The sequence below is a fragment of the Papilio polytes genome, unplaced genomic scaffold, assembly GCF_000836215.1.
Source record: "Papilio polytes unplaced genomic scaffold, Ppol_1.0 DF820700.1, whole genome shotgun sequence".
In the NCBI taxonomy this organism is placed as follows: domain Eukaryota; kingdom Metazoa; phylum Arthropoda; class Insecta; order Lepidoptera; family Papilionidae; genus Papilio; species Papilio polytes.
Genome location: NW_013528504.1, coordinates 175,097 through 191,891, shown reverse-complemented (window position 1 = coordinate 191,891; position 16,795 = coordinate 175,097). Strand labels below are relative to the sequence as shown.

At 34.2% G+C, this 16,795-nt stretch overlaps 1 protein-coding gene across 1 annotated transcript in view; it reads left to right on the top strand.

The window, feature by feature from the left end:
* The window catches only part of LOC106110285 (neural cell adhesion molecule 1-like), a 52,903-nt gene extending 36,367 nt beyond the window's left edge, over positions 1-16,536 (top strand). The window contains exons 2-17 of the mRNA XM_013292050.1: positions 574-706; positions 2,916-3,124; positions 5,044-5,154; positions 6,236-6,442; positions 7,581-7,726; positions 7,859-8,009; positions 8,390-8,520; positions 9,752-9,911; positions 12,003-12,164; positions 13,105-13,239; positions 13,817-14,023; positions 14,328-14,477; positions 14,772-14,889; positions 15,013-15,143; positions 15,892-16,022; positions 16,384-16,536. Coding sequence (XP_013147504.1) covers positions 574-706; positions 2,916-3,124; positions 5,044-5,154; positions 6,236-6,442; positions 7,581-7,726; positions 7,859-8,009; positions 8,390-8,520; positions 9,752-9,911; positions 12,003-12,164; positions 13,105-13,239; positions 13,817-14,023; positions 14,328-14,477; positions 14,772-14,889; positions 15,013-15,143; positions 15,892-16,022; positions 16,384-16,506 — 2,405 coding nt within the window. The 3' untranslated portion in view covers positions 16,507-16,536. The remainder of the gene's footprint in view (positions 1-573; positions 707-2,915; positions 3,125-5,043; positions 5,155-6,235; positions 6,443-7,580; positions 7,727-7,858; positions 8,010-8,389; positions 8,521-9,751; positions 9,912-12,002; positions 12,165-13,104; positions 13,240-13,816; positions 14,024-14,327; positions 14,478-14,771; positions 14,890-15,012; positions 15,144-15,891; positions 16,023-16,383) is intronic.
* The last annotated feature ends 259 nt before the right edge of the window (positions 16,537-16,795 follow it).

Below are 16,795 nucleotides of genomic sequence, written 5' to 3'. Positions count from 1 at the left end.
TATCAAAATATGGAACCCAAGTCTATTTATTTTGGAGAGCTAACTCCACGGGCGCTTTCATTAACTTACTTTCATAATGAATAAATGTATTACGCCAGAAATTCTTCCCTTCATTTTTCTTCTTTCTTATTTTATCAAATTTGAAAAATCATTCGAGCGTAACTTTGTTTACCGAGAGCTAACAACAGGTTTTTTTCTTACGCAATGAAAATATTTAATTTTGTCTGTATAAATGATTGTTTAATTTTTAGACTTTTAAGATTTATCATTGTTTTCATAATTTGCATAACTAAGTCCTGCTTTTTTCGTTTGTCAGTTTTTGTACAGTTACTGCAGAATATGTATAGCTTTTGCCGGCAATTTCGTTTGCACAGAATTTAATTAAATCTAGTAACAGATAAGAATGTTACAAATTAACAAGTCTGAAAGAATAAATTATAGAATTAATGAATGAGTGAGTGCCTGAATGAATAAAATCCATTTAAGAAAGATCTTATCGCTCTTTAGGTCTTATGTATTGAGTGAAAGACCATCTCCTTTTCTTTACAATTAAACATGTTATTTCTTACCCAGTGTCTACTGTTGACGTGGACGCAGTTCTCGGCCGTACAGCCTCGCTGCCGTGTGACGTCACGCCTGACACAAATGAAGATCGCGTGTACATGGTGCTATGGTTCAGGAAAAGTGGCGGCAAACCAATATACAGGTATACAAACCAATATACAATCATAATTTCCAAGGGCTTAGCCTACATTAAAGTAGAGGCGATTAGACTTTGGTTATGTTGACCTCGTGGGGATAAGTTCGGTTTACACTTCTTTGAATTTTTTCGGAGATATGTTGGTCTTTGACAGTTACTTTAAGTGAGAAAGCATCATTATAATGTTTATTTAATTAATACTACTAAGACAGGCGTAATGAACCGTTCGCGTTGCCTTAAACGGATGAACGGAAGCCGAGTCGAGTCGATCCAATTAGCTTTATAAAGTACACGTACAAGAAAATACACTTAAGACATCCACGCAGGTCGTTACCGCCGTATCACCCCTGACGCTCGCCGCTCGCCGCTATGACCGGAAATGTTTTTAAAAGTTTCTCTATTCAAACACGTATTTCCTTAATTATTTAACATGATTTTCTTAAAACCGTATAGCTAAGTAAAAAAAAACATTATGTCTTATTGATTTTCTCGTCTTACGACATCTAGAGTCGAGATGGTATCATGTCTATAAACTTGCATTCCAACAGTGGTAATGCCCGCTTTAACATCTTAGCACGAATGGGCTAGCTCGCCCGGTCTAGTACCACGACCACACAGAAGACAGGCGTGAAATGGAAGCATTTCCGTGTTTCGTCTGATGAGTGTGGTGCCGGAGGCCTAATTTAAGTCCCTTTCTCTTTACCACCCTTTATTTTTGGTTCCCCTTTCCATCCTCTTCTTATAAGGAGAGGATGGAAAGGGGAAGTGGATTTGATGGTGGAGGAGATGCATAGGAAGGGGCATTATCCTCTTTATGTGCGTCTCCTCCTCCGTCGGATAAGGGTAGGTAACGTATCTGCGATCGCGGATGTCTATGGGCAGCGGTCGCTTCGCCATTTTGGCGGATTCAGGTGGCCGCTTGCTCGTTTGCCACCTTATGTTATAAAAAAAAAGATATGTATAACTAGGAGGACTATGAATTGAAAAAAATATAGCCTATGTTACTCACAGATAAATTACCTTTCTAACGGTGAAAGAATTTTTAAAATCGGTCCAGTAGTCATTAAGTTATTTTAATACAAAAATATAAATGTTTCTATTTTTATATTATTAGTATAGATAAAAGTTTTCCTATCAGTAAGACAAAACGATGTCGTGAAGAGCCTCTGACATATTATTGTAAAGTAATTAAACTTTCGATAGATTTTCGTAAGATGTTTTTCTTATCGAATATAATTTAGTCGTTTCACAAATAAAGCATTGATTACGTAATTTTTTTTTTTTTTTTATAATACGAGGTGGCAAACGAGCAAGCGGCCACCTGAATCCACCGAAATGGAAAGCGACCGCTGCCCATAAACATCCACTATTGTAGATGCGTTGCCTACCCTAATTGACGGAGGAGGAGACGCACATAAAGAGGACATTTCCCCTTCCTATGCATCTCCTTCATCGTCCAATCCACTTTTTCCTCCCATCCTTTCCTCTTAAGAAAAGGGTGGAAAGGAAAAGGGACTAAAATTAGGCCTCCGGCACCACACTCATCAGACGAAACGCGGAGTTGCTTCCACTTCACGCCTGTTTTCTGTATGGTCGTGGTATTATACCGGGCGAGCCGGCCCATTCGTGCAAAGATGTTAAAGCGGGCTCTACCACTGTTAAATTGCAATGATGAGTATCTGGATAGCAATAACGACACGGTAGCAAATGTTTTCGGGATAATTCCCTCGTAAAAAGCATACTTAAATTGTTACTTTTACCTGGAAACAGCGGGGTGTACAATAAAATCATCTTTGTGAAAGCTTCTTGCTTTATAAATTAGAATGGAGGTTGGGAAATTGAGAAAACGTAGTCAGTCCGGAAATTGAAAAACTTCAGATTTTTAGAAAGTATTTTCTTTTTGTCCAGATAATAAATTTATGAATGTACTATGTGACAATTTACGCGTTTTATAAAAAAAAAGAAATAAGGCCGTTATTGGATTGCCCTTAATAGAATTTCTCATTTAACTTTATTTTTATGGTGTTTCCAATTTCGTTTCGTAAACATATTTATTAAGGACACATTTCTTGAATATCCAATATCATAATTAGATAATTATACCAGGCGCTCAAATATTTATAATCCATGAAACTTGTACCCTGTTTTATTATTTTTATTTTGTACAAAACACGTGCACTAATAATTTTCCTTCTTGATTATTGAAATGTTCCAGCTTTGACGTTAGAGGGCGTTCATTCAGCAAAGCGTTGCAGTGGTCGGATCCGGGTGCTTTCGGGCCGAGGGCGTACTTCGCGACGATAGCAAAGCCTGCCTCGTTAACACTCAGCTCAGTACAACTCGATGATGAGGGCGTATACAGATGTCGCGTCGATTTCAAGAATTCACCAACGAGGAATTTTCAGATTCGTCTCATCGTCATAGGTAAGTAAAGTAACTTATAAGCTGTTTAGTAATAAAAAAATATTGTTACTAAGATGCAATCATTACAAATATTACAAGATATTGAGTTTTTGGAGTATGTACTTTTCTCGGCAGAAAGACATTTCCGTGCATTGCATAGGTACCAATAATGATAGGTTAGTCAATAATTTCATAACAATTAGAGCGTGTGCACACCTGAAACTAAACTATCGCAGAACTGTTTAGTCTCGCATTGAATCTTATGAGCTTATATAGATGCGCAGACTACTCGATTTTTAGTTGTGCAACTAAACAGTTGAATTGCTTACGAGACAATCGAAACACAACTGTTGTGTAGTATTTTTAATTTGTGTAATTAATTGAAAAAAATCAATATGATATGAATTCTACGAAGTAAATTATAACTCACTACATTTAGGTTTAATAAAAATGTCTTGCGGCGGGGAATGGCAATCAATTTAGTTATGAATGAACTAAGGAACGATCGCGGCCGGCGCGGCAGGGTAATGACATCTCGTGGACGTTTTAATTATAGTCTGTCGGACGATGTCGGCCCGGGATTCCAACATCGTGCAGACTAAAAAAACGTTACCCCACAAACGTTGATAAAATCTGCAAAAGACGGTTGAAAAGATCAGATGAATTTTTATTCGAAATTATTGAAATTATAAGATTATTTTTCGCCATTTTTTATATTTAATTGTGAGGTGTTGAGATAAAAGTTATTAAAATCCTTAAATTAGTAACGATATTTTAATTAGAACACGTTATAATTCTTGTGAGAGAAACTCCAGTTCTTTTACTTTTTTAAGAAAGCGACAGACACAAGCGAATGACATCTCATTTTCTATTACACGACGGGTACGCAAATTTCTTTCACACAGAACAAAGCGTTTAGAGTAAGCCTACATGGCATATATGCAACTCAATTGAAATCCATTAGGCTTCTCGAGCCGGGAGGTAATTTGCAAGAAATCTTTTGTTATCAAAGGCTTTCTCACCACAAAGAGCGCTTTCAATTTCAAAAGCATTCATAATAATATAAAAAACGGGTATATTTACGTGATTCCCACTTTTACCTTAAAGAAAATAATCTAAGATGATTAATCTTAAGAAAAACAAGTATTCATGTTCAATAAAGATAGCAACAGCAGACCTCAACCGTTCTTCAACTTTTATAGAAGATACAAAAAGAACGATCATCTTATTATTTATTTTTTATTTATAAAATAAAAAGACTTGAAATAGAATAAAATATACCTGTCATAATAAAAACGTGCTAATAAACGTCTTGCTAACCATGAATTCGAATACATAAGAGAGTACTTACACCTTTCACTAAACTATCGCACAACTGTGCGATTGTCGATTGTTTTGCAGCTAAGGTTATTTACGTGACAACTAAATATCAAGTAGTGTACGCACCTCCATATAAACTCATAAGAATCAAAGCGCGACTAAACAGTTATGCGATAGATTCAGGTGTTCGCACGGTTTAAGTGTTTAAACTTGTTCAAACAATGTTTTCTTTATTACGGTAATTTCTCAGCGAAATCATATTTGAAAGAAACACGTTTACTGCGGCAGGCAAAATCATAATTCTTCATCTGGTGCGGCGGCGGGCCAAAATGAGCCTCCAATGATATTTCCGCCAGTGCTTGGCAGGTCTTTCTAGATTCACAAGCACTAGAATAAATTAAATTGCTATTACTTTGTAAAAATATATTGTATACATTTTATGTAGTTTAATGTTTACACTTGAGATAATCGTTTCGTAATAGCGAGAGGGACATAGCTTTATTCGTCCACACCAGACTAAGTACCGCGGCAGGCCGATATCGGCCTGTTACGCAGTGAACGTGTTAATTAGATATTTAAACACTAAAACATCAGATATTTAAGTGTGACAAATGTTTTAGTGCCTCCACATCAGATGCTGTTGTACGACAAATCTGGCGCAGACGTATCAGGTGTTGTGGGTCCTTTAGAAGAGGGTGTCGCGCTTGTTTTGGTTTGCGAAGTACGCGGTGGTAAGTAACGTGTATGGATAATTTTATTTCTCTCTTTTTTATGTTTGTTAAGCTAGCGCTTGACCACGATCCTTGAAGTCGAAAGATGGTACGCGCAAGCTTTATAAGTAGCTGTTTATTATTGAATACTATTTTAATTTATGTACACAAAAAAAATTGCAAACAAAAATCTCGCCTAACTGCACAGCAGTTTGTTGGCGACAAACACTCATTATTTCTATATTAATTATATATAGCAACTGATTATAGCAGAAAAATAAGGACTTAATCACATGTCGTATACATTTTTAGTAAATCGCAATGTTACTATGTGTGAAAAATTATTATCCTAGTTTTATAAAATACTAATATTTTATTGTATCTATGTATTTATTTATATACTTCATGGTACATTTTCATATTTATAGTTTTCTATCACGTTCAATTTTATTTTTTATCGGCTCATTTCTTTTGTAGTTACATTGGAGGAGATATTCCATACGAATGGGTTTATTGAAAAGTCCGCAGTATAACCGGCATGCTGGCAGTACGCCAGTGATGCCGCACGGATTATCTACCCGTGCCCTCTCTATTGTTATGATGTAACTACCACTTGCCTCGAAAAATTATAAACCTATAGTGGAAGATAACCTAAAGCCTAACATATACTCATTTCTAACTGTCAAACTGCTTCGTTAAATTGGTAGTGAAAACAGACAGTTGTAAGCGTATGTACCGCGCATAACATAACATGTCCTTACTTCATCTTTTAACTCGAAAATTATAATCGCTCTAACCTTCTATAAAATATAGATATAATAGTTATCTGTGTCCAATCCAGAACTTTAATTTCCTATCCATTTCGTGGAAATGTCATTTCGGGTTCAAAGTTCAATTAATTCGAAATTTTGTTACCTATGGTATAATCACTTATTATGTTGATAGTATGCTGTGTGATGGAAGCAAATTGAAATTCTTCGAACTCATTTTAATATACTTTTAAACTCTTATTTAATTTATTTCAGTAAATTTATGTTTTATTTATTAAATTCGACAATCATTGCTCGATCTGTCTGAAATTTAACTAGTAATAAATGTTTAGGTCGACCTGAACCTACCGTTTCTTGGCTAGTAAATGGAACCATAGAACCTAAATACATAGGAGTGAAGACGGACACACACGTTGTTGTCAACCGTTTGGAAATACAAAAACTACAAAGAGATGACTTAAACACAACTTTTAAATGCAGAGCAACGAATACGCATCTCGTACCTCCTCAAGAGAAAACTGTACGACTTGAAATGATTTGTAAGTAATTTTTTATTATTTTAGATACACAACTAGTGGAGTAAATACTTTTTTAATAACTTTAATGAGTTCAAAATCCCAGCCAAATTTCAAACGTTACACTTCTATTCTTAAATGACAAACAAAACTCAATATAATAAATAAACCAAAGGCGTCGTTACTTAAAACTTTGTTGTATAACAACCAACTTTTTTTTATATAATATAAGGTGGCAAACAAGCAAGCGGCCACCTAAATCCACCGATATGGAAAGCGACCGCTGCCCATAAACATCCGCAATTGCAGATGCGTTGCCTACTCTTAATTGACGGAGGAGGAGACGCACATAAAGACGAAATTTCCCCTTCCTATGCGTCTCCTCCACCGTCAAATCCACTTTTCCTTCCCATCCTTTCCTCTTAAGAAAAGGGTGGAAAGGGCAAGGGCAAGGGGGACAAAATTAGACGAAACGTGGAATTGCTTTCACTTCACGCCTGTTTTCTGTGTGGTCGTGGTATTGCACCGGGCAAGCCGGCCCATTGTGCGAAGATGTTAAAGCGGGCTCTACTACTGTTAAATTCATTATAATATAGTGGTATATATTTATAGATATAAAATAAATACTTTAATAGCAGCTTTCAACTAAGAAATTTCAGTAAATAGGCCTCCGCAATACCTTTTAAGCGGTAATTTTATTTACTAAGAGTTTGCTTACTTAAAAGGATCGTAGAAAGTCTTAATCCTATTTATTTGACATCTACTTACGAGAGAAATGTAGATTGCGTTTCACTTTAATTTCAGATGTTGTGGCTTAGCTTGCTTAATTATTCTAATTTATTCCGAATAATGGGTACACATTGGGATAAGGAATGTGTTAATTAAAAAATATACATTTAATTAAAATCTTAACGAAAAACTGTTTTAATGAACACCTCAACTTTTGTGTAACTTTTTTTTTATAATAAACGTACCAATTAAACAAATGAATAAAACAAATGAAGTTCGAACTCACTTCTTTATTCCTTAACCATAAAGGTTATATGGTCATTTCTAACTAAGAAATCGAATCGTTTGTACTGTTTGTAGCGAGCTTTTTACTTATAATTGATCAATTAAATGTCATGTTAATTTCAGTTTTTAAATTGCAATATATTTTCAGTGTTGCCCGTCTCTGTATCACTGATAGACAGGCCGCAGCAACTGCTTGCGGGATCTGTTACCACGTTACGATGTGTCGCTAAAGGCAGTCGGCCACCAGCTCAAATAACTTGGTATAAAGATAACAGAAGCTTTGGCATGGATAAGGTATGTTACTATCCGTTATCTAAAACTAATTGTTAAGGGTAGAACTAGATTAAAATTGAATTGAATTAAAAGGAAGGTGAAGGGAATTTAAATATTGTTCAAAATAGTTATATCTTCTTTTGTTTCAATTAGATAAGTGAACATTTCAACGAGACTTGGTCCATCAGTACATTGATAATGAAACCAGCGCCTGTAGATAACGGAGTTACAATCAAATGTGGGGCTGTCAATCCATCGTTGCCTGGCAAAGAAATCGATGATCAGTTTCAACTCAACGTTGTATGTGAGTATTGCCGCCAAGAATATAATACAAATTGACGCACTAATAGCCTAATGGTTTAGAGCGCGCACACCTTTTCTCAATTGTTTAGTTACTTTTATTCCTATGAGCTAATACCTTAGTTGTGCAATTAACAGTTGAATTGGCCGTGAAACAATCGACAATCGCAATAGTTGTGCGATAGTTTAGTAAAAGGTACAGAATATAGATCGACCGGTTCGATCATAGCTATACCGAACCTTTAAAATCAATGGTCCGTATACGCATATTGGAGTTTTCGAGTGAAAATTTTTCCCTAACTCTAGTCAAGTGCTTAATAATATCTGGTAATGTTAATTAAAATGTTTATTGTGAATCTTCAATAATTGTTTTTCGTTCATTAGACAGTCCGCTGGTTACACTGACGTTAGGCAGCACACTAAACCCGCACGATATAAAGGAAGGGGACGATGTGTATTTCGAATGTAATGTCAGATCAAATCCTAGAGAACATCGGATATCATGGTACCATAATGTAAGTACGTTCTTAACTACAACATACGATTCTAAAATCCACAACAATCCGTTGTCTTCGCAAAATAATTGTATATTTTTCGTTATCGCGCTTTACTATTATTGCAGTTTTTTTTAATCATTGAAGACATTAACAAACATTTTTAAGTCTGAAGTACAAATAAATTTAGATTTAATAATTTAGACAACATACCTTAAACACGAGTAGTACGCTTTACTATTAACTAGTAGTTACACGCGACTTCGTCCTCGTAAAATTAAATAAAATAAAAAGATATAGCCTATGTTACTCAGAGATAAATTACCTTACTAGTGGTGAAAAATTTATTAAAAACGACCTAGTACTTTTTCCAATACATACAAAAATACAAATCTTTCCTCTTTATACTATTAGTATAGATATGAAGTACACTTATCTAGACAAAGTTTTAATAGCGTTAAATATTTGTATTATTTAATAACACCATTTTGTTACAAAACGTGTTATGTGTACGTTATTTTCAGGAAGTGTATAAAATAATGTAATGTGTTGACTCGACTGTATATAAAAATACAGTGAATGTTGGAATGAAATTTGTGTCCCGGGCGTAAATGTCAACGTCTGCTCTGCGTATGATTGATCAATGGCTGGTTTCGAGCTATAAAACAAAAACGAATGTGATATATACCCAATAAAAATCTAATATTCGCATCAGCAACAGCGAAGTTATATACACTGTCAAACCATAACATTGGAGTATTAAAATAAAACACATTAAGTCCGTAACACACCTTCAGTTTTAGCTCTACAGTTCAAATTGTACAGTTCGACGGTTCAGTATGTATTAAGCATAATTTTGAAAGTAATTGATTTTCTTTTTTTTCATGTCCTTAAATCGATAATTTCGAATAATAAAGGTAAAGCGGAAAACTTTGTTTGATTGTAATGAAATAATTTAAAAACTACCGGGCCGATTTCAAAAATTATTTCACCATTCAAAAGCTACATTATTAATGAGTAGGATAGGCTATGTTTTATATTATTTTTTACTTTCATGCGGACGGAGTCGCGGGCAAGCTACTTGTCAATAAATTTGTGGTTAACAGATCAATCAAAAACATAATCTGCATAAACATGCCTTTCTTTTATATTTCTTTATATAACTTATCATGTAAATGCTTCTTTAAAAATGTATGATACTCAATATATTGGATAATTTAAAAAAAATATTTAACATAATTGTTTCTTCTAGGATATAGCAGTGACGCAGAACATGACTTCTGGAATAATTCTAAGCACTCGGTCTCTGGTACTGCAGAAGGTAACTCGACGGGAAGCGGGAAGGTACGCCTGTAAAGCTGCCAACATCAGAGGTGAAACATCCAGTGAAGCTGTCATACTGAGAGTTCAATGTAAGTCTAACTTTGTCAATGATGCTAACCTCTTAAACGGCTGATTTCCGAAACGAATCTCAAACGCTTTGCTTACAATCTGTTAGACGTCAAAAGTTTAACGAAAATTCGAATTTAATCAAGTCCTTATCATTTAATATTCTATTACATAAAAGTCGTTTGAATATTTGCACGAAAGCCTGTTAGTAATTATTTTAAAATGATTTTAGTAACCAGTGGGTTAACTAATTATTTCCTTAAATAGCGGTCTAATTATACGGTAGCAATTTGTCGACATCTTATCAATCTTTAAAATCTTTTATGTTTCAATTTGTAACAAAACGTTTTCCACAAACCGTACATTATAAAACAAATTTCGTTTAATGTACCAGGTAAAGATGATATGCAAGTATTGTGGGTACAGTCGGGTAATTTGACGCTGTTCCACTTTAAAATCTACAGAGACGACGACACAGAGCAATAACCAATAGAACGCAGCTTTTTAATATGTCTGTACCATGTTCTTTTATTATTAATCTGTCGTTTTCAGAACTAACTACCTGATTGGTTATTTATAAGAAGCGGAGTTTATTTTGTTGTTAGAATTAAGACGATATTTCTGTAAATGGAACACCGAGGATGTTCACGACTGTACGTATATTTGGTATTCGACTAAAATTACCGTATAAAATCCTCATTCAGTAGGAAGTGAGAAACGCACAAGTGCTTACAACACTTAATTATTCATTCCTGTATAACAAACGTCGGATACACAGACATGAATTGGAACAATAAAATGTCACTATACGGTTGGCAGAGAATGAGTTACAGCGCTATAAATATCCTTATATCTGCGAGTGTATTCAAATGATTGCGGTACGGATCGACGTACCCGCTTCCTTCCGCGGACTGGCCGTCGAGTAATTGCCGAGGAAGGCAGTAACTGTTGTAAATCATCGAAATTATTACCTAATATTACGGCGACTCGCCACGAACCTTAGCAATCTGTTGTTTTGTGGGTACACATTAATTCATAGCTTTGTTTTAGTTTGAGGCTGAATAAATTTACTTTGTTTGGTAGGAATATATTCGCAATTATGTGTTGTTAAATAATGTCTTATGAATATAGTAAATAGAGTAATTTAATTTATATTTATATAATTATAAATTAAAAATGGAAGTTTTATTTTTGTCATACGATTTTAATGTAAAGAAAATACATGGAAGTAAAGTTATATAACGCATATAACTCAAACCAATGCTAAAAGTTAGGTTGTTAAATTCCTTATTGTTTTAAATTGAGTATGAACATATACTTTTAACTCAGTATTAATTGACTACGCATGATTAAGTAATAAAGATTGACATTTTTGAAATGTCAAATAATCCTTTTTAAAGACCAAAAAACGTTATTCGCGTGTAATATTTTTTAATATTTGCATGCATGAAATTTTTTATACGCACTCTCCCCGCTCCGAACTTAATAGCAGTGGCGAATGGAGAAAATAAAATTCATCGTAGTCGATATCAAATTGCGTTTCGGTGCTTGAAAATATTTTTGTCAAAGCAATACATGTCACATACGTCACAAAGACCTTTGTTAAAAAATATATATTTTCTGACATACGGTTTGTTTTGATATCGTAAAGTTTTTGAAACTGTAATAAAGAAAACTAACATCTTATTTAGAAAACAATTTTAACAGCTAATCGTATTAATGTAGCCCTAAGTATGGAATCAGACCAGTTTCGGGCATAACAAAGGTCTTAAATATGAATGAATTTAATTTTCACCTGTGGCCCTCCTCGCACTAATATTTCAATCTATTTTGAATATAACAATTCCAAATTCAAAATAATCTTTTATCCTCAACGCAGCAGTAGATATAAGGCTAAACTCACGTTGTATTATAAACTACGTTTAGTTTGAAGATGAATCGTATCTAAATAAATAGTTTAAACTTTCGTGAAAACTAATCCAATTAAGGACAGCACAATTAAAGATATTCCGGTGACGTCACCGATTAGTTTTGGATCCAGCGAGAGTTCATATCCATGAGTGATATCAACATGAGTCATATCTATCATGCTATAATACAATAGAACATTCCAGACGCACCAGTGTGCAGTGACTTGAGTCCACAAGTGGTGGGCGCGGCGCTAGACGAGGCGCTGCACGTTAGATGCTCAGTGCACGCTGACCCTGCTGACGTCACCTTCTTATGGCAATTCAATAACAGTGGAGAAAGTTTTAACGTTTCTCCAGCACGATTTGGTAAGTACGAGTAAAACAATTGGTTTACGATTAGAAAGAGAGGGAAAATATAAACTAGCTTAGGGGTGAGTGAGTTGATTGGTTGTACACTAACTGTACTACAATAGTACCCCGCTTTACGTGAGCGATATGCTCCAAAAATTGCGTTAACTGAAATACATATCGTTTAAATCAATCACTTTAATTCTCAGAACACTTTATGCAATACATACTCTTATTTTTTACGGAAAAATACATCTATTGTCTTTTAGGTAACGTTTTGTTTACGTTCTTGTAAAATACGTTCATAACATTCAATACTGTTTTTAATTGTTTAACACATGGTCAAGCCATGATCCCGCGACCATAGAGAAGTTAATGACTACATTATGTTTATACGCACTCTTTCGCGCAATGCGAGATATTTGAGCGCGAAATTTGAAATTCGCGTTATAGTGAAACCGCGCGTTACCGGGTAGCACTAAGCGTGTATGCGAAATGTTAAGTATCTGATCCCCACCTTTACGCTACCAATTCCATAAGAAAATTAATACTCGTTACAGAAAGTTAATATTATACTGTTTATTAAATAAACACGGTGGCCATTTCCATTTTGTTAAATACCTAGCAAGATTTCAATTTGTTTTTTTTTTTTTATTTTTTAATAAAAGATATGGTGTTTATTCAATTACATTTATACAGTGAAAGGACAAAGCTGATTGTAGGGGAAAATATTAAATTATATATCTCTCGATCAAATTATCGCTTTTCTCCGTATCGAAAATGTGTCAATCATAAGAAAGACTCTAAGAAACCGTTTCTATTTTATTTCTTTCAATTTATAAAAATGATATTTATTCAGATGAATAAAAGTACACGTCTTTAGCGGTCACTTCACTTTTTTAGCAAGTAATCGCTTGCTTCTACTGTGTATTATAAAAATATTGCCTTTTTCTCATAGGCGTTATAAACGGAAGCACCAGTGAACTTCGTTACACGCCTGCAAGCGAACGCGACTACGGCGCTTTAACGTGTCGCGGCACGAACACGGTCGGTCGACAGTTACAACCATGTGTTTTCCAAATTGTTCCCGCTGGTAAGTTGCTAAAAATAATTAAATAACTATTACAAATTTTAATTTGAAAACAACTGATTACTTAATCGTAGCATTGGCGTAACACTATCAAAGTCGTAGCACATGCGTAGTAGTTTCGTAGCATAGATGTAGAACTGGCGTAGCGTTGATGTAGCGATCGTAGATTAGTATTGTAGCTTAATAATTGATTAATTGGTTTCAAATGACATAAATAATTTAAGATATTGAAAAACAAACTTAATGTCGACTTGTTTCATAGCTTTTAGTTTTTCCGCAACCAAAAGTTCTCCAACTTCGTTAAGTATTAATATTTCGACTTTTTCGCTAACATTTAACATCTCTTGTAAGTAGTTGCAAAGTATTGACGACAATTCATAAGTTTCTTCTCGTGTTATAATTCTTAAGGACTTTGCTACTTAAATTTAAAGTAGACAGCACAAAACATTTTTTTTTATAACTTAACACGAAAAAAAATCAATAGTAAAGTTTGTATACAATAAGAAAGTTTGTATTCAATGTAATGCTTATTTAGCCAACGACTTCTCATAATATAAACCTAACAAAACAATCTATTTAGCTCGACCGTCGCCGCCACGAAACTGCACAGTACTGGCCAGCAACGATTCTAATTGGATCGAGGAAACGTTTAAGGATGATATTGAGGATTACATAGTAATCCGCTGCGTCGCCGGATACGACGGGGGCTTGCCGCAGCTCGTGGTATTGGAGGCTTTGGACCCCAACACAGCCTCTATTAGATTTAACATTACTGCAAACGAAACGAGTGAGTAATACAGCTAAATGTTTTATTCAATTGTAAGTGATCGTTTTCGATGTCGTACTCAAAAGTTATTTGCCACTTTTTACGCTATTATTCAATTGTTTATTTGAATGTTGTTCTCTTTTTGAATTTACGAAACACTTGTAATTTACGAAGTAATGTAACACAAACCTTATTAGATGCACAAGAAATAGCCAACGTAATTTTGGCGATAAGATTTATAACCCCGCTTTAAGATTGAACGTGTAGTTACGAGTGTAATAACATAATAATTTCTGAGATTACAATTAACTTTCTTCAACTTTAGATGGCGTGGCTGTATTCCTAATTCCCGTGGGATTATTATGGGTGAATAACGCGGCTTTGAGGCTTACTGTGTATTCTAGAAATGACAAGGGAATCTCCGAGAAGATCGTCCTTAGTGCCCTCGCGTATCAGGACCCTGAGCGACGGACAGGTATTAACATTTACAAGGTTTTTTAACCGAATTGCAGAGAAAGCGTGGAATGTTTATTTTGTGTTTTTGTGACTTTTAAAAAGATTTAAAGTGTTAACTATTAAAAAAGTTACTCAACAGCTTCTTATTCTATTTTATTAGACAGCAAACAACAATATGCTTTGAGTTACAACGAGTCAATTGTATGTTTGAGTATAGTTTTTTTGTTTAATTTAAAAAAAACGCCGTACGGTCAGTTCGTTAACTACGATGTTTATATTCGTATTGGTACTTAGTTAAATATTTTTTACATAGATGGTAATCACAGTCTCATGGCTGGAGTTTCGAGGGCAGCTTTCTGGGCGGTGATTCTCACTACAGTCGTATGCACAATGACAGCGGTCACAACGGGGCTATTCCTGAGAAGAAAACGGTAAAAATCTACAACTTTTATTGTTCTTTAAACTCTGTGGATCTTCAAATGTCAATGGTAAACATGTGCAAATTTCTAGTGAAAACATAATGAACGAAATCTTAAATTCATTTTAATTTGTAGACGTCGTTCAACCTCTAAACCACAATCGTCACATCTGCAGTTGAACTCTGGAGATGGACAATACGTTGTGGCATTTACGTTGAAATCTAGACCTAAGCAAAGCCAACCTGATATATTAAACCCTCCGGCAGGTAAGAGAATGTTTCAAAGACCATAACTAATAACTCCTAAGTATAATTATGGTATTACGATTAAGTCATTAGCTACAGAAACTTCACAAGCTGTACATACTACAGATTAAAAATATCTTATCGAATGTATATTTTTGAAATTGATTAAAAACCAGTTGAAAACATAAATCTATTTTATATTTATTTCATTGGAACTTTTCACACAACTTGAATCCATGGGGTACAGGCAATAAAGCTAACCAAATTTCGTTCGGTCTCCCAAAGGACTCATTACAAAGAGAATTGTGTAAAGCGTTGAGAGTGGGCTATGAACTGAAATACATTTAAACTTTATTGACATATGTTTTGTTTGCTTGAATATTTTGTTGTGTGGTTCACAGGATTTAAAGTTAGGGACTGAAACATTACAAATTTTACTTGACACTTACATGAACTTTTTACTGAATCCCAATTCTATTTATATACATATTACACTTTACATGCATTTTACTTGTTAATAGATTTACTAAAAATCACAATGTACTATTATATATTCGAAAGTTTTAGATGGATGGATGGATGTTTGCAAGTGTTTGTAGCCTAAACGGCTGAAAGGATCTAGATGAAATTTAGCATATACTCGTATATTATACATAGTCTGGAAGAACACATAGGCTATTTGCTTTTGGTTTTTTGAATTCCACGCCGACAGAGTTGCGTACTTAAGATAGTATTTATATAAAAGTAAAGAAGATACTTAATTTTTTAGATCCCGGAAGCTCATCAACTGAGAAGTGTGAAATAGAAGTAGCTGTCAAAAATGGCGGGCTCAGTGTAAGCGAGGAGTGGGCAATGAGTGAGCGCGACTCGCTAACAGCTAACCAAGAACCACTTAAACCGGTTAGTTTTTACGTTCTTAATTTTATTACTAAAATAATATTTAGTGGTAAAATTTACATCCACACAGTCTTAATAACATGATTAAAAGAAAATTAACCGCTAATTTTTCTATCGAATGACTTTCATCAACATAAGTTGTATTTTTAAACCAGTACTTTGGATATGCCATAATCTAATATAATGCAACACGTTCTAATTTTAAATCATATACGCTTGTAACACTAGACTGTTCTACACAGAGAGATCAAATATTGAACGTAATAACTACCATAAAATACGAATAACTTTTCCTACACAGGAACATTTGTTAGGTCTAAAATATATGTAAAAAATGTATGAACTTGTTTTTTTTCTTCATCAGGTAATATCATCACCTCGAGCCTCGATATCAAGTAAACAGCAAGTAACAATAAACACAATGTCGTTAAGTAAAAGAGGTCATCTTATACCAGAAGAAATACCAGGTCCAGAGAGTTGTGTATAGAAAATTGTATAGGAAATTTTGTATTTACTAACTGTGTATTGACTGTGAAAATTGTGATAAAAATATTGTAAATATTTGCTAATTTAAAATAAAAGATAATTATGACTCACTTAAGCTTTTTATTGTATTTTTCCCAAATGTACTCAATAAATCCAATGGTATATCTTAAAGTGCCTAAAATGGCTATTTACATTAGGAATAAAGACGACAAGTCTTTCTAACACAAGTAATAATATAGTAAACTATTCACACATACAACGAGATGATCGTAATCTTATAAATTACAATT